Raw genomic sequence first — 27,991 nt, 5'->3', positions numbered from 1 at the left:
GAGGTTGTGGTTTGGATCTTTCCAGAAAGCAAGACTGAAAGTAGAGAATAATGTAGTTTGAAGAATGCTGCTGACCTAGAACTGACACTAGCTTGTGACCGAAGTGTCAGAGGTGAAGAGACAGGAATGGCCGAACCCAGAATACTGCTCCAGGCAAAGGTGTACACAGTGACAGGATACTCTAGCACCAAGTTGGCTAGGGCTTGGCAGCAGCCATGCTGTAAAATGTGATTCATGAAGGTGGCAGGATAAATAAAGCATTGCATCTTAAAAAGAGAGATCAATCCAAGTACGAAACTTCATAATGATGCATAGTAGAGTTTTATGCATGAATTACATGCATTAATGCACAGATTTAATTTCATATGCCCACTACATTAAAGAAAAACTACCAGCACGATGTCAAATGTATAACTATGTGAAGGGAATTTTCTATAGACAATACATAATTTTTAAGGAAAGTTTAACATGGCAAAAAATTGACTTTATTGCAGATGGGTTGTAAGCAAAGGCAGACATTATAGTATGCTCAAAAGAAGTATATTAGCATTACCTTTTTAATTAGTGGTCTCAGGGCTATTGTTTATGTTGCAGATTTGAACACTGTCGCCTTTTATGTTTAGTTCTTCTTGTAATAATTTTGAAGAGAACGCACAATGCAAAATATTCATTGTCAAAGCCATGCAGCTTTATCTAGTGGATACCAAAGCAGTGTGCTTGAGGAGTGCACACAGAACCTACATTTATGTTGAAAAGGAACATCCCGTGACAAAAATCACGTCGTGATTCTGACTGTCAGCACCTCACAGCTGATCCTGGCTGGTATTCTGTTTCCCAAGTTAAACAACAAATCACCTGGCCAGCACAGGTGAGCTGTGCTGTAATAGCAGTGGAGCAGTGAGCACAACTGGCAGAGATATGCTAACATTTGAAAAGTCATGTTTGTCAAAGCATGGTGTTCTTTCAACATAAAGAAGAGTTTTGTTATTAAAAAGGAAATAAGCTTGCAGGAGTACTGACATAAATTTTAATTACTTTTCATTTTTATGCTTTGAATGAGGGTCCTGGACCTTGAAACCCTAGAAAAAATGTTGGCAAGCCTCACAGTGCCCTACATAATTCACTATAACAGCTTTTCTATGACAAGTTCTAGTTTTATTTCCCAGGATGTGTGTACGTGTCATGACACAGAAGGTGGTCACGCGGCAACAGCACATCACAATGTTTTATTATTCGCTCTGGCTCGCTTGGTCTGCAATGCTTCTACTCGTTTCATGGCCCAGTGTAGCAGCACAACAGATGACTGATGTTGAATTCCAATGGTAGATCCAGATCAAGTTTTTCTGCTCTGTATGGAGCTATAATGTTCCAATGGCACAATGAGAGTATAAGTTGTGTGTTCCAATGGCAGACTGGGACCAGCCGCCGATTCTGGATTGCTCTGCGGAGCAAAAATATTTGCTCCGCCAAAATCAGCGGATTTGACCAGAAGTCTGCGTGACATATTTCCTTCACCCGCCTCTGCTTACTATCATGGTTGCCTGTTTCCGGTTGCGGGCAGCTATGGACGAATGGAAAACATGGACGCTATGTTGTGCCATGCGTTTTTGTTCTTGCTCCTGGATAGTGAGCGCTCTGGCTAAGACACTATAAGTTCCAACTCCAGGGATGGGTCTTCTGACACGGAAGAAAAACTAACACGCGGAACGCTGGGATGATCCAGATGGTGGTGGTGATGGTGATGAGGCCTACCCGATCCACCTCTAGTCTAGCGCCTTCTCACTTAATTTCCCTGCATGAAATGCCCACACGGGAGCCCCCGCATTCCATTCGCAGATTTGGCGAGAGCGATCCCAGTCGGAGCTACATGCTCCATTTGTGATCCGGCAGAGCGCTTGTGATCTGCCATTGTAATTCAACATGAGTGACAGATCCAAAAGTCTTATGAGCACCGAATATAATTTGGTCATACCGCTAGGCACAGTGTCATCACTTCAGTTCACACACTGTGATCACACATAATCACACAGCCTGCAGAAATGTGCTTGGACTTTTATTTGATGTTAGAACTCACCAACAAGTATTTGCTGGATGAAGTAACAAGCCTTTTCCACAAGAGGCTAATAATACGTGACAGGGCGGCCTCAGTGTAGACAGACAAGCCTCGGGGAGCCTTGCATGAGAAAGGAGGCACAAGGCCATGGACCTGAAAGAACACAAAGTTGAAGCAACTTTGCAACAACTATAAAGTCTGACTAAAAAAGAAGTCTTGCAAACAGTGTGAATTCTGATCATGACCTTGGCCTGATTCACCACTACACTTATAGTTAAATATGACACTTTAGAAATGCAAAAAAATATTGAATGAACAAATTTCACATGAACTAGAGAGAACAAGGATCTAATTTTTATAATTTTTGTGAATTTCTTGCACCCCTCAAGTAATTTATCCCCAAAACAATCCGCACTATACATTGTACTATTGCTTTATGATGGCATACATGCTACCATTGAGGGAAATATGTTCCCCGTTGCTTGGTAAAACTATACATGATCAACTTTTGGAAAGTACCTGAGGTGGCCCAGGGATCCATGAATCATGCAGTAGCCATCCCAGTAGCAAGCTACTTTCAACCTGAGCTTCAGCTGACACAGCGCTTTCTCCAGGATGGTCCTCTGGATAGTACAGCTGTGGAACACACCTGCACGCAGATACCAATGCAGATTCCATTTTTAAAAAGAAGCTTTCTTTGCCTCTTCCTTCGACTTTACCACTGCTGCTGCTGCTGCCTTGCACACTGCGTCAGGAGGTGGTTTAGAGCATGCACATATACAAGGAAGGCGCATGGGAAAGAGGAAAGGTGGCGCATGCACCTCATTTGGAGCTTTCTGGGCATTGCCACAGTACCCTCTTGATGGGTATAATTATCAGTGACCCCTCGCAAGAGCAATGCAGAAAGTGCAGTGCTTACCTTTCTACTAACGTGCAACCGTTCAGAGGGGAAGTATATAGAATGGTACAGAGGAGCTAGGGAAAGGAGGTAGAGAATGGGTAGAACTGACATAGCCACAAAACAAGTGAAACAAGTGATGCCTTGGCACTCTTTGCTTGCAACTCACATACATGGGGGAGGGTGGGAGAGGGAAAAGGTGATGTGAGAAGGCGAGGAAACGCTACTACTTGGGTGCCTTGCTGAGCGCACAACAGAGGCACCTTAGCTACTACTAGACGTGACAGCAGTTGTGGACAAACTGGTAAACTTAAGTTCAAGATACGGTATGTTATGTTTCTGCTATTTCTTAAAAATAAACACCATGCAAATTTGTCAAGCAGACAACTGATGCACGGCATGCAGATTCAAAGCCGCATTAAAGCACTGTAGCGTCTAGGTGACATCGTAGCCCCGACGAGTCCAGGCGTTGCATTTCAATTCAATACTTCTCTACCCACCATGGTACCTTTGCGACTATGGCATTTCTCAAGGTCGTGAGCTCAATCCCGACCGCGGCAGCCACATTTTGACAGTGGCGAAATACAAAAACGCTTGTGCATACTTAGGTTCAGGTGCTTGTCAAAGAACCTCGGGGGTCAAAATTAATTCGTAGTCTGTCACTACGGCATGCCTCATAACCCAATTGTGGTTTTGGCACATACAGTCCCACAATTAAAGCAAATAACACTTCTGCCACGATGCAATGTGCCGTGTGAGGCAATGACAATACGAACTTTCTCTGAGGTTATTAACAATGGTGCACAACAAGGCCTCAAGCAAGCAAATCTCGCTGTGTGTTCTGAGCACTGTATAGACAAGCAGCAGTGGTGAACATGAGGTAACATTTGCCATCAACTCACCACTCTTGTATTGCACTAAACACTGAAGAAATTAAACATCTGTCATCAACACCACCACTAATTATTGTCAATCAAAGCAAACAGCATGGAAAGCTTTGCTTACATCGATTCCCACAGTGCGTGAGATCCACATAATTTTTCTTTTAACCTTTGGAATATGTTTCTTTTTTTATGAATAACACTGCGCTTCAAGAAGTAAAGAAGAATGTGCACAAGAAACTTTTTTCCATACCAGAGCTTAAAATCATACTTACGAGAAAAATCGAGCCATGTCAATGAGTACAGAATAGGGGCAAAGTTAGACAACTACAGTATATAATTATTTTTTGCAATACCATAAAGTATAAACCCCATGCAAGCGATCTTGCACGCGACAGCGACAAGCGACGCGATGGAGATGGCTGTCGCGTTCGCTCGTCGCCTACAAGTTGCACCCCATGCGAGCGATGACTTCAAGCGACGTCTCCCCAGTGTTGCCGGTATGAGGGCAGCAATATAGGCGCCGAAACTAGCGTGACGCGTGCTTTATTACCTTAAGTTGATGTGTTTTACTGTAAAAAGCAGCATAAAATATTTCTGAAGGTCTTCCAGTAGGTACTTATCTTTGCATGTATAAAAATTCAATCGTTTGCCCGTTCTGTGCGACAATCGGAAATACTTGAGTTATGTACATCCAGTTCCGGCTTCGCGCTATTGGCTAGTCGCTCATAGCACTTCCGGGCGACGAGCGACGAATTCTAGATTTGCAGAACCGAGCGATCACGCGACGAGACCGAGCGATCTGTTCACGCGACGGCCCGATCCGTCGCTCGAAGCCGTTGCTCGTCGCTGTCGCGCACAAAATCGCGTTCATGGGGTTTAGCCTTAAACTGTGGCTCACTATACACGGAGCTTTCAAAGGCAGCTGCTGAACATTAAAAAGCTTTCTAAATGTGACTGCTTTATTGGGCTCATAATCTCTCATTTTTCACCAGAAACGTGGTGCCTAGTGCAACTATTACAGCTGCAGCTAAGGAATTTATCTGGGATATATCAGGCAGCAGCATCTGAACCACTCAACTAGCAAGATGAACAGGTACAACAGCTGGATATATAAAGACTTAAAGGGACACTAAAGTGAATTTCAATCTTCAATATATGTTTCAAACCCTGTACTTTGTATAAGTAACTAATGTACAGTTCTGCTGGATCCAGAGCGTTAATTTATTAAACGCAGAAAGAGAAGAGACAACTGGGAACTCTACTAGTTCTATATGTTGAATGAATGCAGAAGAGAGCATGGAAAAAAGCTGTCATCATCAGGGGACTTGCCAAGGCACATAGAGACATGTCAACACCAAAGAAGTGAACCGACTGCAGCAGGATTGTATGATGCAGGGAAATGAAGCTGAGAACAATGAACCATAAACAAGATTAGCATGGTTATCTGAACTGCATGTTCAACTAATTGTTTTCAGTATATTCATTAAAATGCCTACTGCATTTATGAGCAACAGCCAAAAAAGATGTTGCAGTTCTTTTCTTTAGTGCTACTGCAATATATCATGCTTTGCGAGAGCACTAGCTCTTTCAAGCATAGATTTGCGAATCAATTTGCGAATTCTGTACAAGCCATGCAAATGTGGAGCTCATCCAACCAGAAGCCTTACTTTGTCAAAGCGCCAGTGACAGCAGTGCGAACCCTGACATCTTCATCTCCAAGCAACTCAAATAGTATCTCGTGCACAAGAATCTCTTGGTACGTTGGCATCCAGGGACAAACACTCCTTGTAATACTACTGGCCACACTGCTTATGTGCTGCAAGGCGCGGTAAGGCAGCTCCCCAATCATCTCCACAAGTTCCACCTTGAGAGAAGAAAGTAGAATACATACCACATGTTACTAAGAGTGCACATTCTGGTAATCAAGTCCAAAGAATGAACAAACAATTGAAATCCTGGCTGCAGAATGCACGCAGAAGAAAATCCTATGTAGCCACAGTGCGAAGTGCAGCACAGCCATCCCCATACAGCTGATAGACCACAGGTAGGTAAGGCAATAACTGATGTGATAACCAAAGCAATGCTGAAACCAAAGTGGAAGGATGTGGGGATGTGAGCCATACAACCAGCACTGTCAGGGGTATGGTTTTCAGTGTTCAAATTTTGTAACTTCTCCCTTGTTTCTTGTTTCATGAAACATGTGGCCACAGAGCACCATGAACCACCTGAGTGTCTGCAAATCTCTAAAGGAAGCTTCTTGGTCTCTTAATTTTATTATCACACATGCTCATTTTCTTTGCTTACTTTTCTTATTTTATGCAAGCAATTCTGTTTATTTTTCATTAAAGTGCTTTCAAGAATGACTGCACTATCAGGATCCTGTAACTTCATTAATTGCAGGGTCTTAAATATTTAGAACGATTTAAATTTGGTAATTATGACTGATAGACCATTATATTTATAAGAGGAACCATAAGTAGTTTTGATTATGTGCCTTGAAAGTTGCTCAGTCCTTAAAGGGGTTTGTAACATGGCTTGGGCTTGAAGTATTTCTTTATTGTTTATACAGTATGAGACTTGGCAAGCTGCATGATAATGCTGAGACAAGAGCACTTAATACCGTAATCAGCTCCACACATCCATATTGCTTGCAAACAAATCAAGTGGCACAACGTCGGATTTTGCAGCAGTGGATGTGAGGTGTTACGCATGTTATATGCTTCACACAGTGATTGGCTGAGAACAGGTTGCACTTAGTTGACTGATACCTGAAAAACAAATGTAATGACGGTAATGTACCCAATGGCTTATCTCATCACCAAGCAATAATCGTAATCTACTTTGCGTGCATTTAATTTAACACTGTGCTCCAAGTACTTTCAGGTCATGAACAGCATGCAGGTATCAGTGCGACATAGCGTTCTTTACAGGAATGTAGTGAGTGCACAATGTTAAAGAAAATGTACACAAGGTGACAATTATTGTTTGGGCACAGGATAAGCAGCAAAGGGCATACAAATTTTTTAAGGCATAGCCCCCGGCTGCACTACTTGTCACATGTTCCCTCTTAGTTGTAAGCTGCGTGTGGAAATGGAAAGCGGTGCAGCAGATAGCCCACCTTGGAAGTCTTAAGGCCCCAACTTCACACATCTGTACCGTAATAGTCTGTCAGGTTATCACAATTTTGAAAGAAAAAAAAACTTTGAACACACACATACACACAAGCACGCGTACACACACACACACATATGCACACTCACACAAACACTCATGCATACTTATTTGTATGTTTAATCCGAAAAGACAACCTTCCGGAGGGAAGTGGCTAGGTAGGCAGACCTCTGAAAAAGGGGGTTTCACAACCGCTTTATCAATGTGCCACTGTGTGACTGGGCACACAATGAGAATATGAAATCCAAACAACCAGAAGGTAAACGAATGTAACATAGCAACAAAATATGAAAAGAAACTATGTGAGCAACAACTAAGGTGCAAAAGGTGCCACGGTGTACAGGTGCACAGGATGAGGAGGAGGGCCTACCTTGACTAGCCAGTAGGCATTGTCCTTGAGCTTCATGCAAGCCTCGAGCAATGATGGCACTAAGTTGGCATGGCAGGAGTGGAGCAGGCTAGCAATACAAAGGCGGGTGGCCTGCACACCTGTGCGACTGGACACCGAGGAGGAACTGCCCGTGACTCTAGTGATTTTGCCAACCAGATCTACTAGTTTGGGTACATCTGCAAAAGGGCAGTGACAGAGGAGAGGGTGCAAACAGTGCCACTTGAGAACATCAGTGCTTTTGCAAAGATTACTTCTGCCAAAACTGATGACTGTTAGCCCCTTAAAGGTGCTACATGTCATGCAGCAAGACTTTTACTGAAACACAACACTTTTACTACACCTTGATAAATTTGAACACAAAGTTCCTCCCACCCATTAAAAAGAAAGAGGGAGCCCAAGAAAGGGCATAAACTAATGTACACGAGCAATATGCTACTTTAACTTTTTCTGCATGGAATATGAGCTGAGCTCATCAAGCGCATACAGTGATACTTCGTTAAACCGTAGTTGGCCGGAGCTCGAAAAAAGTACGTACTAAACGGTAGTATTGCTTGACCGAAATACCACGAGATCCCCCACTTACCTGTCAAAAACGGAACTCAGAGAGAGTGCGATGAAATGGGAAAGAGCATGCAGTGTTTATTCACTTCGCACAACAAAAGTGTTATCTTCATTTGATGCCACGGCGGCCTAGCAGTGACAACAGCAGCCTCAAACTTACTGAAGCTGCGAGCCAGCTTTTCAGCCAGCCCCCTCTTCTCAGCAAACACTCATATGGCAGATTCCTCGTTGGCGTTCTCCGTGCACGCGCGCGGTAGCGCTGCAGAAGTCGCGGTGCGCCTCTTTCACTGAGGGGTGCTGTTCTCGTCACAACGATTGCATTCAGGATTGCATTCACGTAACGTGTAGCTTCTACCCTTGTCGGGCCTGAATCGCCGTGCTGTTGCTTTCCATGTCGTCCTCATCACTGTCACTAGTCGACACTTCGGCAACAATGGTAAGTCGAACCTCGTAGCCGACATCTTTTTCCGGTTGCAGCAGCGCTGCTGAGCAACTTCTTTGCATTCCAAATGCCACACACAGTAGTCAACAGCAGATCCCTGTCGCGTGCCAGCGCCGACTTCGTGTCACATTTAATAGCATGAACGATGTCTAATTTTCCTTATATGCTGAGCACCTGGTGTCTTTTTTATTCGAGCTTCGGCATGATGCGAGTCCTTGATTACACGACGCCACAACGCTCTCTGGCACAGCGCCGAAATGATGTTGATGTGGCTTCACATGCAACGTGCAGGGCGCTTGGAGGCCGTTGTTCCGATCTCTGAGGCTTGTTGTTCTGCCGGCCCGCCCGATGGATACGACGCACCGCCATGTTTGCGTGACGAAAAGTGGAAACACTACGTTTTAACCGATACGTACGCAATAAGCTGGTACGGCTTATGCGGATACAAGACATGTTACGTTAAATGACCGCTGAGTCGGGGATTTGACTTTACTACTTTTTAAATAAAACTACTATTTAAGCGGGTACAGTTTAACGAGGTTTTACTGTACTACTTGCAAAAAAGAGACTGACGATGACCGCAACTTGCCCAGTGCTGTTTTATTTTTACGCAGCCCTCAAGACAATCTGAGCCCGTCCTCTACTCTGTCCTTGTTGTAAACAACACCAAATGGTGCAAAGAGCTTGTTAAGAATGAACTTGTGAATACACAGCCTAAACATGCAGTGAAGCCCCCTTTCGTTACGGTATGAAAAAAATTTTTTTTTAAACAAACTTCACTTTTCTGACACAAACGTTTTGCTTGGACTTGCTTTATATTATCAACATAACCATTCTCACATGAAGAAATGCTATATTTTTTACAAGTTTTTGTCATTCTCTTACTGTCTATAATTTGCGGAACACAGCAAATGTCTTTTGCCCCAGAGCTTAGAAGCCATGCTTCGCAGGTTTCAAAGACTCACCTCACTTAATCACCTCATAATTTCACTGCGACATGAGCAAGCTTGCAAAGTATAGCTGATACATGTATCCTTTCATTTTTTTTTTTTTTTGCATACACATTAAATATTTCATTAATGTCCACAAGACTTGTGTACCTGACACACATAAAAAGACAGGACCACAGTACTCGTTCTCCAGCAAGAATAGCATTGATTCAGGTCTGTACTTAAGCACATTAGAATAAAAGCAACCATCTACATAAAAAGCTATACATATCATAAGCAGCTGGATCCTATGCAAGCAAGTTCTTCTACATCGAGTTTATTAAGGCATCACCAGGGATATCAAGCATTTGTCAAACTTATATACTGGAGGCACAGCCTTTCATGTGAGTGAAAGTGACTACTGTGGTTCATGAATATCACTCGGCTTTTGGTTCATACCCTGAATGCGAAACACCCTGCAATTACGCCTTCGTGTTACACCTGAACATTGAGGTAACTTTGTCTCGATATCACGCTGATGAGATTATTAGTATGCGTTTTCACGAAAGTGTTGAACCAAACCCAAACCAAATTTGAACCCTCCCTAACCCCTGCCCCCTCGCTCCCCAAAGAAATAATATATATATATATATATATATATATATATATATATATATATATATATATATATATATATACACACACACACACACACACACACACACAAAGATTCATGGTTACTCATCTAGAATGAAATGGCTCAAGCATTTTGGATGACAAGGAGTCAAGAAATCAGTTGGGATAAACAAAACAGCTTTTCTCCTACAGTTGGCATGCTCCATTTGTAGCCTGTTATGACTCACAACATGATCTGTGTACATGAGTTGGTACAGGTGCTACATACGTGTAAAAAACTGCGGGCATCTAGGTCGGGATACTTGCAGTCTTGAACACCACCATCCTATCTGAGCTCCATGGCAAGAACAATTTTCGAGGGTCCCCAATGGACTGCCCATTTCATTGCGACTTTGTGGATCAGTGACAACTCATCGCACAAGCCAGAAAAAAGAAGAGGAAGAAGTTCAACTGCAGTAACTGAGAAGCCTTTAAAGTATACACACCATGAGAAATGCAGAGTATAAAAAATGCCAAGCAAGGTGTCATAAGTGGTATGGGGCGAACCACCCTGGGTGCCACATGCAACAACTTTCATTTTTGCAAACAGGATCCAATTAAACAGTTGAAAGGCATTTCAAGCATAAATAAAAATTCTGAGTGGCATGCATATTGCTGCTTGCCTTCAGCATGTCTATATGGTACTGTTGCTTTAGTGACGTGACTGGAACTGTGCCAGATTTACAGTGGCCAGTGCAAACCATAAACAGACACAAGATGGTGAGCTGGACATTTTCTTGTGTTATCGTTAGACATGGGTAGAAGCGAGCTTATGTTTTTTGAGGCTCTGCATGTATAATCGAAGCAGCATCTTTTCATGCTTATGAGGCAGTACTCATGTGTATTCACACATCAGCAAAAAAAGCATATTTCCCTAGCACACGAGGTTAAAATTTTCAATAGTGTTAAAATCTCTAGCAAGTTGCCTTTTGCTCCGCCCATGGTGATTGAACTGCTTCCTTTTTCATTGCTTTATATACACTGTGATGTACATTAAATGAAGTGACTCTTCCCCCCCCTCCCCCCCCCCCCAAAAATAGCTTGGTTTTTCTTTTTTTGAAGTATTTATTTGCATTTTATCCCTTCACATGTATAGTGACAGGCATTCAAGGGCCCCCAAAACGGTTCGGACAAATTTTATAGACGCATAGGGTACAGCTAAAGTTAATCATTCGTACCACAATTTGTGCGAAGCATCTCATATTATGAGAGCTATGGATGATTACAAGTTACCCTCCTTCATAGTCATGCATTTTCTCCTCAACTCGCTCACCGAGTGTTCGGGCCTAAGCTCCCCGCCTTCACTGGCTCAGCATCATGATGGCACGTCGTGTCATCTACTTCCGGTTCTCTAGGAGCGCGTGCGACATGTCTCTCCAACCTCTCCTGCAGCTGCTTGGCAGTCAACCCCAAGCGAGAGCTATCGAAGCAGCGTGCTTTGAGAGCATTCTGTCGCAGCGCCAAACATGTCTGGTATCCCGGTAATCACAGGCGAGCTGGGCGTTTCGACGGATGGGTGGAGGCATAAACTCAAGCTGATGAAGCAACTTTAGCATAGGCGTACGTGAGTGGCCTGATCGGTCTGCACGGTCCAGCCACCTGTTGGCGCAGAGCTTAACCAGCCAAACAAAGAGTTAATATTGCTCTAACCAAGTGTAAAACATTTTAAACATTTATAAAAACAGCATGTTAACGATTACGCTCCTACGAAAAATTTACTCCAGCAGCAACGAAGAATACACTTCGTTACTACTACTGTGTTTGGTTGAGCTCCGTGCCACCAGGTGGCTGCACCATACAGATCATTCACGTTAGCGTTTCTGCTCATCCCATGAAACGGCACGGTCAAGCGGCCAGGCCTTGTCCCCTCACTTGTGTTTACCCGAATACTGGACTCGCGAAACGCAACTATGGTAGTAATCCTTCAGTGTAAAGTGGCAGCCGCAAACATGCAAATCCTGGCACCGATCAGATACCCATAGTCCGATGCGCTGCAGCCACTCCGCTCGTCTGCTGCCTTGCAGAGGGACATGATGTCGTAGCTTGACATATTGCCAGTGGCTACGCTTGCAGTCCACAATGCAACAAAGGCGATTCATAGTGCTCACGGAAAGACAGACCAACACTGACTGCACAGCTCTCATCAAGAAAGTGCTTAAATATACTGAGAAATTGTTCTTGTGCATTCTCTTTCTGTTACTTCCTTTTTATAGAAACTAATGAACTAACATTCCAACTATTACGAACATTTGTTCACCATAAAGTTGGAAAAATTATCGATGCACCCTCAGCAGCCAACTGGACAGCTCGCCCTACTGACGTCATTAGGGCAATTTAGGTCAAATGGGGCGGCTCAAAATTCAGCCGAGCTGTGTGCTGCGATCGGCAGCGATGTACATCTTTAACACCCTATAATAAATTACACACTTTACGCGGAGCACTCAGATGCGTCAATTAATGATCAGAAGGACCTACTCTAACGACTCAGTACGTTTGTACAAAATCGTCAAAATTGTTTCAGGGTCCCTTTAAGTTATCTGTTTAATTTGCCATTTATTTGGTGAAGTAGTCATAATGAAGCTGCTTGATTCTTGCACGCAGTGCTTTGTCAGTAAATAGCCATTACTATGCAAGAATAAAATCTCACATTAATCTAATCAGTAATATCAGACTTTTCAAGTTTACAAGATAAACACAGTTTCATGCAGTTATTAGGCACCACATTATAATAACATTATGAAAAACATATTAGTAGGCGATGATATGCACGATAAAAAGCATTAACAAATATATGCCTGTCCACAATATGTTTTTGTGTGATGCAACTCATATGTTTGACATCTTCATTGCTCTCAGTCGTATGTATATACCATTTGTTCAACTTGAAATACATAAAGCCCAGTAAGCATTTTAAACTGCAGCTAGAAGCAACATATACCTTTGTTATAGCAATGTAACATCAGTATTTCATGTTTGAAATGGCGTAAAATATCCAAGTCTTGTTTCCCATGTGCCAGTGAGGTCATCTTGTAATTCTTCCAAGTAAAAACTTCCCACAGAGACTAGTTGTTAATAGCCTGTGTGCTGCTGTGTCACATGACAATATGAAAGTCCGATGATCAAATGTATTGCACTGAGCCAATTTAACAATTGTTATATTTTCTTACTTCTTCAAACCAAACCAGTATTTCTTTTTACAGGTTCGGTGTCGAAGTTTTTTACAAAATAGTATTGTTTGCTTATATATATATATATATATATATATATATATATATATATATATATATATATATATATATATATATATATATATATATATACAGTAACGCCTCATTAAACCATACCCGCTTAAACAGTAGTTTCGTATTAAATGTAGCAAAGTCAAATCCCCAACTCAGCGGCCATTGAACATAATGTGTTTTGTATCCGCATAAACCGTGCCAGCTTAGTACGTACGTGTTGGTAGTGTTTCCACTTTTCGTCCCGCAAACACAGTGGTGCGTAGTCTCCACCGGGCGGACTGGCAGAACAACAAGCCTCAGAGATCGGAACAGCCTCCAAGCACCCTGTGCATTTGCGCGTGAAGCCACATAAACATCAACATCATTTCGGCGCCGTGCCAGAGAGCGTTGCGGCGTCGTGCAAACAAGGGCTCGTGTCATGTTGAAGCTCGGATAGAAAAGACGCCGGGTGATCAGCATAGAAGAAAAATTAGACATTGTTCTTGCTATCGAACGTGATATGAAGAAGTTGGCACTGGCAAGCGACAAGGATCTGCTGTTGACTACGGTGTGTGGCATTTGGAACGCGAAGAAGTTGCTCGGCAGCGCTGCTGCGACCACGAAGAGATGTCGGCTACGAGGTTCGACTTTTTGCCATTGTTGCCGAAGTGTGGACCAGCGACAGTGACGAGGACGACACGGAAAGTGACAGCATGGGCGATTCAGGCCCGACAGTGGTAGAAGTTGCGCGTTACGTCGAGCAGCCTCGTGAATGCAATCGTCGCGACGAGAACAGCACCCCGCAATGAAAAAGGCGCCCCGTGACTTCTGCAGCACTACCGCGCGCGTGCACGGAGAATACGTAATGCTAACGAGGAATTTGCCATGCGAGTGTTGGCCGAGAAGAGGGGGCTGGCTGAAAAGCTGGCACGCAGCTTCAGTATGTTTGAGGCCACTGTCGACGCTGCTAGGCCACCACGGCATCAAACGAAAATAACACTTTTGTCGTGCGAAGTTAATAAATACTGCATGTTTATTTCCCCTTTCATTTCACACTCTCTAAGTTCTGTGTTCCGTTTTTGACAGGTAAGTGGGTGCGATCTCATGCTATTTCGGTTAAACAGTACTACTGTTTAGTATGTACTTTTTCCGAGCTCCGGCCAACTACGGTTTAATGAGGTTTCACTGTATGTATGTATGTGTGTGTATGTATATGTATGTGTGTGTATGTATATGTATGTGTATATATATATATATATATATATATATATATATATATATATATATATACATATATATATATATATACACCCAAAAAGATCACGTTCTCGTGACGCCTGCGGCAAAAAGGTCGTTCCACGTCCGCCGCCAAGGTCTGTGAGTGGTGGCGCTGGCTAACACTCCCAGGGTTCTACTATGACACATAAATACCCAAGAAAGTGGATGGGAAAACGACGCCGCGGTAGCTCAATTGGTAGAGCATCGCATGCGAAATGCGAAGGTTGTGGGTTCGGTTCCCACCTGCGGCATGTTGTTTTTTCATCCACTTTAATTTCCATTAATTTATCGTTTCTTTATTTCATTTATTAAGCACAAGTAATTTCCCCTATGTTGTCCTTGGTGTCAGTGTTTGTTGGCTTCTTATGATATGACTAATAAAAATCGGGCCCCTCGGTTAACCCCCTTTCTTCTCGTTCTTTGGTGGCAGGAACATGAATGGTACCAGAACTATATCACGCTCGTCTTGCACTGCAGGTGTGTGCAGGGAGTAAACTGCAGTAACTATACGCTGCAGAAGATGCAAGCACTGCATGTCAATATCAGCAACTGCCTCCTTGGTCAACACAGTGGTCACCCGCTGTTTTGAAAAGAAAGGCACTTTCAGCAGTGACCGCTGGTTCCAAGTTTGTCAGAGAGCCAAGTTTTGTATATAATTTGCCCAAAATGATAACAGAAAAATATCCTGACAAGCCGAGATCCGGAAGAAAGGTGATGTGAAGGAAATTGAATTTCCTTTACAACCTGTCAAAATGTCCATCAGAAAGCTACCACCTTGCGTTTGACTTGTGTAGTGGCACAGCCTCCGCCTCCCATGCAGAAAGTGTGGGTTCGCTTCTTAATGAATGTACTTTTACTTCTTTCTTCTTTTCTCCATAATTTCTTTCTTTTGGGATCCTACAGTAGTGAAAAAATTATAAATAGCCCATTTCCCCGCATTTACAAATTGGCGGCAGCGCTCCCCCCCCCCCCCCCCTCTCAATGGCTATAAAGAAATCTTACGAGCGTAATATAGAGACAACTGTAAACGTACGTTCTAGATATTTTCATGTTATCAGGCAATTATCAAACTGAAGTAATACCGAAAACAGCTGCTTTGTGGTTTGTGCATTGTATATACGCTCACAGCAATGTGGTGAATGCCTGCAGCAACGTTCATCTCTTATTGCTTCATGTAGCATTAAAAAGATAAGAAAAAATAAATAAGCCAGCGAACATTTTCCGTAGTGCCGCCGCATCTACACCGGCCACACACAGTTTGTCTTTCAATTTCACTCCTATAGCCCAGGCTTAACAATAAAAACTACGTAAGAAAGAGAGGCAGGAATACACTCGGTTCAAATGAGCCGGACGTGGACAACAGTTGGGCCACCACTTGAAGGAGGCGGGACATAGCGATGGCCGCACAGTGTAAAGGTTAAGAGGGAACGCTGTGGCTTGAGGGGAGGGTGATGTTTAACCACTCATACTTGTGTTATTATGATGTGCCGACACAAAATTCTTGTGAGAAAGCGTTCCTTGATAGATACTCTCTGTGTCTAGGCATACCACAAAAACCATTTCAGGGACCCTTTAAGCAACACTTCAGGGTCCTCGAAGATGTTTGCGTGTGATGGGGAAACAAAAACAAAAAGTCAACATAAAGCAATACACAAAAACAAGACTCAGCAGCAAACCAGCAAAGAGCCTGGCTGTGTTCTCAGTGAACATGTCAGAGCCAGCAAGCCTCATTGTTAACTATCTCTCTCTGCAAACTCAACAAAATACCTGGCCTCCGTGTCTGTTTGCGAGCCCAGTAATTCCAGCCATGGCTTGCCAGTTTGAGTGTGTGGCCAATGTAGTGACCCACAAGAAGGGCAGTCTGGCCACAGAGCTGAGGGTCAGAATGATGCAAAAATTCAAGAACATCCCATATTTTCTGATCGCCATCTGAAAACACGTAAAAAAAATTAAGTATGTCCCTATGACATCTTTTACCACACATCACAGAGCTTTGACAAGTACCTTATTTTTGTGAGAGGTGTGGGTCATACGCAAATTTCGCCTTGAGATGTGGATTCATGGCAGTGCTGCTGTGAAGCCACATTCAAGGCAAGGTTCTCTGCCATTCAGACATTCGTTACCTCTTAGGAAACTCCACCTTCTCCCCACCCCTGTGCGTTGATGCCCTCTTCTTCCCTCCTTCATGGTCGCTCATTCTCCTCTTTACGGTTTGCCATTTTTCGTTTAGGAGCTAGCGAATAGCGCATGCAGCGCTGGCGAACTAGAAATCAGATCATGATGAGCTGTGCTTAACGGCCATCCTTCACAGCGCTGCAGAAGCTGTGGATTATCAGCATTGCCAAATGGGGGTGAAGGGGGGAACAGAGCCACTGGTCGAAGATGCGATGTGGACGAGTTGTGCATACGCAAATGGAGACTATATTTGCCAAGATGCGAGTCTTGCTGTATGCAGTTATTTCCGCGTGTTATATGTGCAGATTTTTTTTTCTTTTAAGCAGAGTTAGATCGGTAGATAGGAGTCTATATTGTTTTGTGTGCCAATATACAACTTTGTTGCGTAGCAAATTACCATTGAAGGGCCCGCTGCTGCTCGTCAATTTGAATCGCTGTGCCAAAGTGAACGAGTTGAAGTAATCCCTACATGACCTCCCTTTGCCAATTTTTGCGAATCAGTCACTGCTTATTACACAGGAGGTTACATAGTCCAAAAGAGGTGTTACCACTCTGATTTTCAATTTTCATAATTTCTCACTTACGAAAGCTCTGTTCTGGCTACAAATGACGAATTCGTTTTACAGAAGCCTAATCTTTCATTTTAGCTTGACTTAATATTTTCCTTTAGTGTCCCTTTTAGCATCACTGTATCAGTGCTATGAATCTCAATAGGATTTTATTATTCCTTTATGGCCAAAAGGTGACCACTCTTACAGAGAATGTATGAATGGAACTGGAACCACTCTTCTGCTTCCATCGCACATCCAAGACACATCTTTATTCAAAACAGCACTCTACCAGCCCATCGCTTAACATTTTTTCTTTATATAATTGTCTGTACATTTTTCAGTTTGTTACCACTCCTTTCTGTAGTGTCTATGGGTCTTGAAAGTATGTATAATAAATAAATAAATAAATAAATAAATAAATAAATAAATAAATAAATAAATGTTATGAAGAAATTAGCAGCACTTGTAACTGATCTAAAGCTGAACTGAAAGTGAGAAATCTTACACGATACACTTATTTTTTAATACAAGACAAAGCAAGATGTCTTCAAGAAGCATAATTTTTTTAATTAAAGAGATAGAGAGAAAGAGAAAATTGAAAGATTCAGTGACTGTTGAAAGCTGAACACAATCCTTACACAATGTTACCGAGAAGACTAAAGCACTCTTGAATATGCTGCAACTGAAAGGAATGTGCAAACACAAAGGCTGAAAGGCAGGAGTGGACAAACTATGGGCTTTATTCTGTAACCCATCGGCAAGCAAACAGGCCTCCGGATAGTGGTGGTCATAATGCACAAAGAAAACAATAGTGACTAATGAAGCAATGACCTAATCGGAATGATATATGACCCTTTATTTTTTACTGATTCTTTTACTGTTACATCAAGAAATCAAGAAAATAAAAAAATAAAATACCATTGTATCTGAACTGGCCTTAAATCTTCTACCGAGGAATTTATTTGCTACTGTAAGGCCGTCACTTGTTATTTACAATCTAGGTAAGTGACAGCATCAAAAGTGTGAGCTAGTTCAGTTTTCTGATTAGTCTACATACATGTATCTCAGTGCTGAAAAAAACGCATAGTAGGGTATAAAGTTAAGACAAAATTACCTTGATTTTTCTGTTTCAACAACATGTAAACTAGTAAGCAGGCCAAAGAAGTCCATATCCTATGCTTGGTTCTGGAGCAGGTGGCTCTTGACCGGGTGGTGTATTGCATCGTATACGTCTATCACACTCTATTAATTAAGCATGCTTGAGTCAGATCAGATCAAACTTAGTGTGCACTGAGCATTACTGCAAGTTACTTTCAAGCTACCTGACTTTGACCCTGCTAGGTTCACCCATGTTTTCGATTTCACTAAAAATTTCTACGTAGATCAACTTCAGTAAGGACTGACACAGCTCACGTGGCAGTGCTGTCTGCAAGTACGCGGGCCCACACTGGCATAATTTCCTCAGTGCAATTTCAGTAGTTTGTTTTGTTTGATACCAAATTTACTCAGAAAACAGCTTTTTAAAGTGAGAATTTCATGGGTACATCAGATACGCAATGACAATTGCATTTTTATATGCAGCATACTTTTGTAGAGTTAATGGAAAAATTGATGCCAAAGTGGCTAATTGCAATAAGTGACACATTTATGTAACTGTATGTTACATGTTAATTGTGTGCAATTCTTCAATCTGCTTTCATTTTCTTTGTGTCTCACAGCTGTAATGGTAAATTAGTCCTATTTATGCACACTAATTTGTTTACATGCATACTATTAGACATATGTAAAAATGCATGCAGACAAAGGCGTTTAGAATAAATAGCTATAGAATATGCCAAATTTGCCCCACCTTTCTACTGATTCTGTATATACCTAGGCTTTCCAGACTACTACAGCACACAAAGCAAACATGTAACCACCTTCATCGGGCACTGCGGTGATGTGTAGGTCAAGGAAGAGGGCTGGAGGGTACAGCAGCAGCACACGGGTCAGGCTGCCCATGGCCAGCACCTTCATGCTGACCCGCACGTTGGCATCAGGCATCAGCACTCCACTGGTGCCCGTCAGGAGGAAATTGGACGCAAGGAGGCGCGCGCAGTACTTGAGGGGCACGTCCGCATCGCGGTATGAACCTGGATTTCCCAGCTGCACACAAGTGAAAAAAGGTCTGCTCCCTTTTCATGGCTCCTTTTTTTGCCCTACATTTGTGCCCTAATTAGGTTGCTGAGATAATTATTCACAAAAATCACTTTCATCTTCAATTACGAGTCACTTGTAAAGCCACAGCCCATGACCTCAGAATAAATGTGGGCTGCTCTAAGAAATAAGTAAACAAAGCTGCTTTAATAGAGTGTTTTAGTTGAGCGTCTTTACGGTACGCTTCGCTCCGAGCTGCCCCGCTAAGCCACAGTGGAGCGGCGGGCGATTTTCACGTTTTAGTTATATGTTTAGCCGAGCGGAGCGGACCTTTCGTAGTTGCAGCGCCCCCTGGCTAAATTCAGGGTAATGAAAGAAAATAAAAACACTTTATGATCACTCTTATACAGTAAAACGTATATATGTATATATATAACTTATTTCTCCATGAAGTATCTAGACGTGCGCTTGTAATGCTTTACTGGTCCATTTTATCCAATGGAAAATAAAGCGCCGTCTTGGGGAACGCCACGTGTTAGCCAGCGCGCTTGCTTTCTGCATCCAATCCAATCCGTTCTGACGCCAACGCTAGCCAAAGTGCTGCACGGCACGCTCCGCTCAGGCAGCTTCTAAGCGGACCGTGTTCCTCGCTCCGCTATCCCGCTTACGGCTAAGCAGACGGCGCATGCGCATTCACGCTTCCGCTCCGCTTAACTGCTTAGCGGAGCGTAAACACGCTCAACTAAAACACTCTATTTTGATGCTTTGCAGTTAAGCAAATCATAGAAAACAATGAAGATGCAGCAAAAGTAAGCTTTGGTTCACAGGTGATGTGCAAAGATTAGTCCGCAAGAGGCAGAATGCATACAATAATTTTAAAAAAGACAGGAGGGAAGGGCAAGAGAAACATTGCAAGTACAACTAAAATGAATGACGCCATAAAAATAGCAAAGGCCAGTTACTTTGAAACCCTACACTTGAGAATAAAAGAACGCCCAAAAGAACTATGGCAGATCTACAAAACAAATGGAAAGGATGATCTAACAATACTGATTATTAATGACGACGGCACGCTAGAGTATAACAATGGCCAGAAAGCTGCATGCTCTATCTCGTTTTTTACATCGGTATTTCCTACTCATGCACACACGTTCATCAATTTTCCTAGAAGAAGTTGTGATGTTACTATGGAAAAGGTTGTGGTTAGTCTGAACAGAATCGAAACTACCGTATTTACATGACTGTAAGTCGACCCCCCCATATCGCGTGTGACAGGGAAAAAAAAAGGAGCATACCCGAGGGTGAATTCCATAACGAAAATTTATTAGTAGCTGGCATTGTCACTGGACTACTCGTGTTCACTTGTGCCATCGTCCTCACTAGTGCTGCCATCGTCATCGCTGCTACGGTCTCACAGCGCGTCGTCGTCCAGCAAAATTCCACATTTGGCAAACGACCACACCATGATATCTTGTGGAGCAGCAGCCCATGCTGAATGCACCCAACCACGAGCACCCTTCAGGGAGGCTCTTTTGACAGGTCCGGTTGGCACAAGTTCGCGGTCTTCTGCCGCCAGCCACTCGTACTCACGGCAGAGCAGGTCCTTAAAATGCATAGATCCGGGCTTGTTTCATGATTATGTCGCACTTCATCGGCAGGGACCGATCACGCATTTCAGCTATGTACACTGCAAGCTTGGCCTACAGCTCCGGAAAGCATCCCAACTTCGGCCCGTGGGAAATTCTTCACTTGCCACACAGGTGAAAATTTTGCTTCGCTGCAGTCGCCACTCTCGCACCACCCGTTCAAAAACATTGCACTTGCGGCCCGCTGCGCAGTGATTTGTTTATTCGGCCTAAAGGATGGCAGCCCTCTTAAATGCTGCTGTGAACAAGCGCCAAATGTTTGCTGGGCGTGGAGCACTCATGACAACTGAGAAAGTATGGAAGTAGCACGTAGCCGTTAGTAAAGTCGCTTCCCCGTGCAGTGCTGTTGCGGTGACCTCCTCTGAGAGACAGTTACGGCACTGCACTTGTCTCTTCCATTTCACCTTCAAAGTCACTACACACACAGTCAAGTCGAACGTGTCAAACTAAGAGCTACGGAAAGAGAAACACAGGGGCGGTGTCTGCTCTTCCATGAACTATCGATACTCCCTGCAAGAGCTGCCATTCTGAGGGTGCTGCCGCGAATGGAACTGCGGCACTTCCATCAACTATCAACATCCTTCCATGAGTGCTATGTGCACTGTAAAACTTTCAAAAATGTTGAAAAATTCTTCCAAAAAGTGAACAAACGCGCGGGATAGCGAAAAGCTACGGGTAGGGCCATAGAGCAAACATACAATTGTAACTATGTTGTAGCTCCCCTGATATCTCGTTGGTCTCGCTTTTTTGGCGGTGCCATGTTTTGGTTTCGATTGCAAGTCGACCCCCCCACTTCAGATTTTCAAATTAAAAAAAAAATAGGTCGACCTACAATTGTGTAAATACAGTATTTTGAAGAAATTAAACCCTACAAAAGCCAGTGGTCCAGATGAAATACCAAATGCTTTGTTAACTCCACGAATTTCCTTTTAAAGGTGACACCTTGCGTTATGAATTCTTTTATAGGACCACGAGGGAGTGGAATGCTCTCCTGTCAAACATTGTTGGTATACAATGTAATGAAAAGTTTTACTGTGCTTTGTTTGTTGAAATGAGTGTCAATTGATGTAGATATGTATGTACCCCCCTGCTGTAATGCCTTCCAAGGCGATGCAGGTACTCAATAAACAATAAACAAAACATGTGCACACTCTATTTCAAGATATTTATATCTGCTGTTTACAAAATCGATTGAGCAGGGCTGCCTGCCCTCTGATTGGAAAAGGGGCAAATATAGTACCGGTGCACAAATCTGGACCACGAAATTTTGGTCCTGTGTCGTTATTAGTACAGTGTGCTAAGTGCTGGAACATGTTCTTTTCCCTAAGATAATTAAATATTTAAATGAGAATCTCCTGCTAAACAATTCCCAGCATGGTTTCCGCAGTGGATTTTCCTGTGTCAAGCAACTCACAGAATTAACTCACGATCTGGCAAGTGCATTGGATAAAGGCGGAACAATCGATTGTATATTTCTTGATTTCAAGAAGGCTTTTGATATTTTTGCAGCAAGACTTTTTAATAGAAAAGTTATGGTATTGACACTACAGTAATGAATTGGATAAAAAAATTATCTGCAGCTTAGACGTTTGAGGGTTGTTGTAAAAGGAGAGAAATCGGATGAGGCTGACGCGATTTCAGGAGTACCACAAGGATCGGTGCTTGGCCCACGGCTCTTTTTTGATTTATGTGAACGACATTGTTGATAATATTAAATCTTCTGTGCGCATGTTTGCAGATGACTGCATATTGTATAGAGTTATTAATAATTTAAATGATTGTGCAACATTGCAAGGTGACATTGACAGGATCACACAGTGGTGTTCAACGTGGCATATGAACCTTAACGTAAAGAAAACGGTGCACATGTGTTTAACTAAAAAGAAAAAAAAAACAATTTCAGCCTAATTATAACATTAATGGTATACAACTGCTGACTGTGTCAGAATTTAAATATTTGGGAGTGTATTTCACTCTTCATTTATCTTGGACATGTCACATTGATTACATCACTGCCAAGGCATCTCGGGTTCTAGGTTTTATGAAAAGAAATGCAAAACAATTTCCATTCAAAGTGAAGGCTCTACTCTATCTTTCCAGTGTCCGGTCAATACTTGAATATGCCAGCCCGGTTTGGAATCCTTGGACACAAGTGAACATAGACAAACTGGAAAGAGTACAGAGTAAGGCTGTACAAATTTGTATTTAAAAATTACACACGAAATTTTAGTGTGACAGAGGCCTAAAAGAAAATTGGGTGAGACTTGCTACAAAAATGACGTTTAATTCATACATTAAAACTGTTCCATGATATCTTTCATTCAAGAGCAGGTATGAATAACACGAACTACTACTTAGATATGCCCGACTACGTGTCTATGAGAGTTGATCACAAACTCAAAGTGAAAGAAACTTTACATAAAACTAACGCGTTTAGTAAGTCCTTTTCTCCCAATACAACTCGAGACTGGAATCGGTTACCAAGTGATATTGTGAAAATAAATTCAAATTAAATGTTGGTACAGTCACTTCATGATGTAATATTATAGACATGAACATGGTGTGGCATTTTATCCTATGCTGCCTGTATTACGTATCTTTTTTCTGAAGCAGCAGAAGCTTGATGTGGGCGAGTTGGTTTTGCATACTTGAAGAAAAGAGCGGTACGAAGACGCGGACTAAAAGAGGAGCGATGTCGTCGTACGTGTTCCTCTTTTAGTCCACATCTTCGTAGCGCTCTTTTCTTCAAGTATCTTTTTTCTTTTATGTAATACCCCCCCCACTGTAATGCCTATTGAAGGTGCTGTGGGTACTTTGGTAAATAAATAAATAAATGATTTATGCCAATCTAGTCCAGAAAAATGTGCATATTATCTATCGAGATTCTCTGTAAATCAGGTCTGCTTCCAAATAGAAACGAAACAGCTTTGTTTCTGAAAGCCAACCATCTGTTATGATCCTATCTAATTTACAACACAGGCAATTAGTAAACAATAAAAAGTCGTTAATACCTCACAGTTCCCTGGAACAAATTAGTCCTTAGTGGATTTCTTTCCAAATTCAACACACACATTGAAAAAGTAGCCTGACACAGCCAATGTGGGAAGTTAAGTTGTACAAAGGTGCAAACAAAAGTCGTAGAGCTTGCGGTGAAATAAGTAATGGCGAAACTCAATGTGACAAATGGTTGTCATGTGCCATAAAGTGGAAAGAATTTCCACATGATGGCCCTTTCGACATCATGAAACTGATTGCAACAGAAAAGAGACAGAGGCAATAGAAATTCAGCAACATAACATTGGGAGCGCTGTGAGTAGCTACAACATATCTGCTATGTGACAAAAAGCTTGAACTCCCAGCAGAAAGGATTCTCTTCAACAGACACAAAGCCATATACCAACCAAGTTAATCTAGATTTATAACTCATGCTTTTGGAAACACCCAAAATGTCAGTCTTACTGCATGTGGGGAGCTGGTAAGCCAGAAGAAATGCCAAAACAAAAGACAGGTGGTGAGTGAGGTTATCTTAAAGGGCGCCTCACCAGGTCTGGCAATCTTGAGCTCACAAGCACAGTGCATACAATGTGTGCTAACGATTGTGTCTACAACGTATTATCTTAAAGGGCGCCTCACCAGGTCTGGCAATCTTGAGCTCACAAGCACAGTGCATACAATGTGTGCTAACGATTGTGTCTACAACGTATTACACCGCTACGCGCCGCGAGAAGAGCTGAAATTTCAAGCGAAGTGCCATGCACCTTTCTCCTCACGGGCGCCGCGCTCCCAGCCGGAGAGTCGATGTCAATCGCAAAAGTGAACCTACATAAACTGCAGTGCTGTGATGCCACTCACATTGATACATGACTTTGTGTCCTTATTGTCCCTTTCAAAAAAAACAAAATGTATATAGCCTAAACTATGTATGTATGTATATTACATACAAGGCATCAATAAAGCTAGTGTTTGCACACACAGCCATGAATGATAACATTTTGGAATCGATTATGAAAAAGCACTACAATGCTCACCACAAATTCCACCTTGAAGCCAGGAGAAGAGTTGATGGAGACCTTATCCCACATGCCCTCCTCTTCTGCCTTCAGGTCCAATTTCTTCAGTGAACAAGGACGACGCATAGGACTGTCTAAAGCTAAAGAAAGAAGAAAGCATTATGAAAATTAAAAACAGTAGTATGCTTTATAGAAATTGTGAACAGTGTTATCTTTTAAAGAGATGCTGAACCACTTTTTATCGAAGTTGAGAAATGCATTTGAAGTTAAATTAGACTATTTCAGAAATACTTTGCCACAAAAAGTTTTTCAATGCATTCAGCAGAAGCAGAGCTATTGGCAAACAAACATACCGTTCACGGTGCTTCCGCTCCTTCTTCAATTATTTGCAGAGTGAAGGCTACGGCGGAGCAGGATGCACCCACAACGTTCTGCCTAGTGAACGCAACCGTAATGCGCAGTTCAAATTGGATTTTGAATGTTCATGTAGACATCACTATTTTCGACTTTGGTACCTATGACGCTTCAAACGTGGGTGTCCTCAGCGAGCTGCAGTGTGCTCAGCTAGTGGACTCATCGCGGCACCCCAAGACAGCCGCGTTATCTACGCTACGTAGCAGACCGCAGCTACATGCAATTACAGCATTTGCTTCCTGCACGACAGGGCTAGAGTGCATGCTGACGCTCACATGCTCCTGTCTGGCTGTGCTATGTGGTGCGGATTGGCTTTTTGTTCTGCACCAGCCTGACCGATAGATAGTAGCCACTTCCAACTTGCACACTTTGAAGCTCATTATGAAGCGAAGTCTGCCAAGGCATCTAACCAGGAGCAGCCAGGAGTGAGCGCATGCTTGCAAGCATGCGTGTGGTCTGACCTTGAGTTTCAAGTGGTTCGAGGCTAGCTGAGTGTTAAAAACTACCAAAACTACAAAAAACTACTAAAAGCTACTGTTGCTTCCCATACAGAAGCCTCTGCCCATTCTTCTGGCATGATGCAATAAATAAATAAGAAAAATTGGGTCATAATGTGGTCCTGCTGCTTTTAAGATGGTCTCTAAGTGCTGATGTCATTTCCTTGGTTGGAGCTGTATTTTGAGGCCATGAAGTTCACAGCAGTGATCGATGTGACATTCCCATGCCCACGCCTGCTTTAAACCAACCGGTATGCAAAGGAAGTGGTTTGAGAAGAAAAGATACGCTTCATCATAATGCAAGCTGTGGAAGTAATATAAGGAACTCACCAAGAAGGTGTGTAGGAGCTGTACTGGCAATTGAGAAGTCAGAGTCCTCGCCATCACAGGATGCTATACTTGCTGCTTCAATATCCTCAGGAAGGCCCCCAGAGCCATCCTCTGCTTCAGAAGGGTGCTCAGATGAAGTTCGGCTTTGAATGGCACATGTTACTAGGTGAGAAAAAGGACAATTAACACTATTTTCAAATAAAATGTGGCATAAATGCCAATGACACAACCGCAAAATGCTACAAAGGCCAAGAGCACATACCTAATGGAGAGTCATCATTTTCATCAACAAGTTCCACTTCTTCTTCTATGTTCAAGGAAGATCCCATCCCTTTAAAGAAGAAAGCAAAAGTACAGGCACCACACTTCCATACAGTTTCATCCCAGGAAAATTTTTTTCATTCACTTAGCAACACAATCTCTGGAAAAGGAGAGTAAAAAGAAGGTAGAAAGTTAGACCAACAGGCAAGAAGCTATACACAGATTTCACCACATGATGATCATCCTCTCCATATTTCCATAACCAAAGAACAGTCCACAAAGCACTCCCCAATCGGAAACTATGAGTAACAGGTACATGGACTTTGGGCCACACAAAGGGCACTTTAAATACTGCGATGGTTGACACTGCCTAGGTGGTCCACTTTCGCTCATCGCACAGCTCAATGTGTGCTATGTGCCACGCACCATTGTGAAGTGCAGATATACAGGGTGTTTCAGCTAACTTCAGCCAAGTATTAAAAAAATAAACATAGGCGCTACGCGTGTCGAATTGCAGCACTATTGTACTGAGCCATATGGAGCACGTCATGATATTTTTTTACAGTCCGCCAAGCTGGGTAACTAACAAAGATTGCTTAATTAACTTTTTAAATATTTACTCTAGCGAAAGATCTTCAATGCAAAAGTTGTAGCGCTTGTTCAGAAACATTAGATTATTTCACCTATGCTAAGATAACTGCCCTGTTTAATTTTTTTCCAGCCTTTCATTAAAGTGGGCGACATTTAAAAAATGCCACGTGACTGCCGGCTAACGCACTGCGCTTTTAGTGCCCTCAAATGTAAGTTGAACAAATTAGCAAAGGCTGCTCCGCACACTGAGATCGATTGAACAGGCTGTCGGTGAAGGTGTTACGACTGGGCAGTGGGGGAAGCGACCTTCCAGCCTCTCCTACCCTACTGCAACGAATCACTTCGTGAGGCTCACAATACGTCACCCCGGACAGACCTGTGGTGACACCAAGGTGAGACACGTTTGACGGCTACGAGGTTGATGGATGGCACTTGGTTGCCAACCCTGACGCTGGGACCAAGAAACTCCAGTGAAAGTGCATTATACGCCGCTTCGTTACGGTCGCTGCTGGGCCATACCAGGACCCAAGACACGCAAATGGAGTCAGGCGTGACAGACACCCCTGTCTATGAGCATACTCTTCTTTCTCTGGGATAGTGAGCCATGTGCACCCGGGGGTATTTCTGTGATGGCATTCCGTGAACAAAGGTGCTGGAGTGGTTGTGTGCATTCTCGCCCTCAAGGCGACTATGAGCGCTCCGATTGGAAGATGCTGTGACTGCGGGTTTCCCTGGCCTAGGGATCTAGGGAGGACAGAGGGGTTAAAAGCAGGCGCCTTTAATGCAGCTATAGTCGGATACAACTTTAGAAAAAAGGGGGCGTTTACTCCTCCGAGGCGGAGGCACTCGAGCATCCACCGATTGCCACGCACTATGG

At 42.9% G+C, this 27,991-nt stretch overlaps 1 protein-coding gene across 2 annotated transcripts in view; it reads right to left on the bottom strand.

The window, feature by feature from the left end:
* htt (huntingtin) overlaps positions 1-27,991 on the bottom strand; it is a 165,590-nt gene that overhangs the window by 120,332 nt on the left and 17,267 nt on the right. The window contains exons 9-18 of one of the 2 annotated variants that reach the window (XM_055061449.2): positions 26,525-26,593; positions 26,263-26,424; positions 25,040-25,161; positions 19,149-19,374; positions 16,271-16,432; positions 7,377-7,573; positions 5,503-5,699; positions 2,573-2,702; positions 2,075-2,206; positions 76-218 (exon numbers count right to left, since the gene is read on the bottom strand). In XM_055061449.2, coding sequence (XP_054917424.1) covers positions 76-218; positions 2,075-2,206; positions 2,573-2,702; positions 5,503-5,699; positions 7,377-7,573; positions 16,271-16,432; positions 19,149-19,374; positions 25,040-25,161; positions 26,263-26,424; positions 26,525-26,593 — 1,540 coding nt within the window. Of the gene's footprint in view, positions 1-75; positions 219-2,074; positions 2,207-2,572; positions 2,703-5,502; positions 5,700-7,376; positions 7,574-16,270; positions 16,433-19,148; positions 19,375-25,039; positions 25,162-26,262; positions 26,425-26,524; positions 26,594-27,991 lie in introns of those variants that run through there. The other variant, XM_055061450.2, reaches the window with a different exon arrangement.

The sequence above is a fragment of the Dermacentor andersoni genome, chromosome 1 (genome assembly GCF_023375885.2).
Source record: "Dermacentor andersoni chromosome 1, qqDerAnde1_hic_scaffold, whole genome shotgun sequence".
NCBI lineage: Eukaryota > Metazoa > Arthropoda > Arachnida > Ixodida > Ixodidae > Dermacentor > Dermacentor andersoni.
The sequence above is the reverse complement of the archived record's forward strand: the minus strand, read 5'-3'. Positions and strand labels throughout refer to the sequence as shown.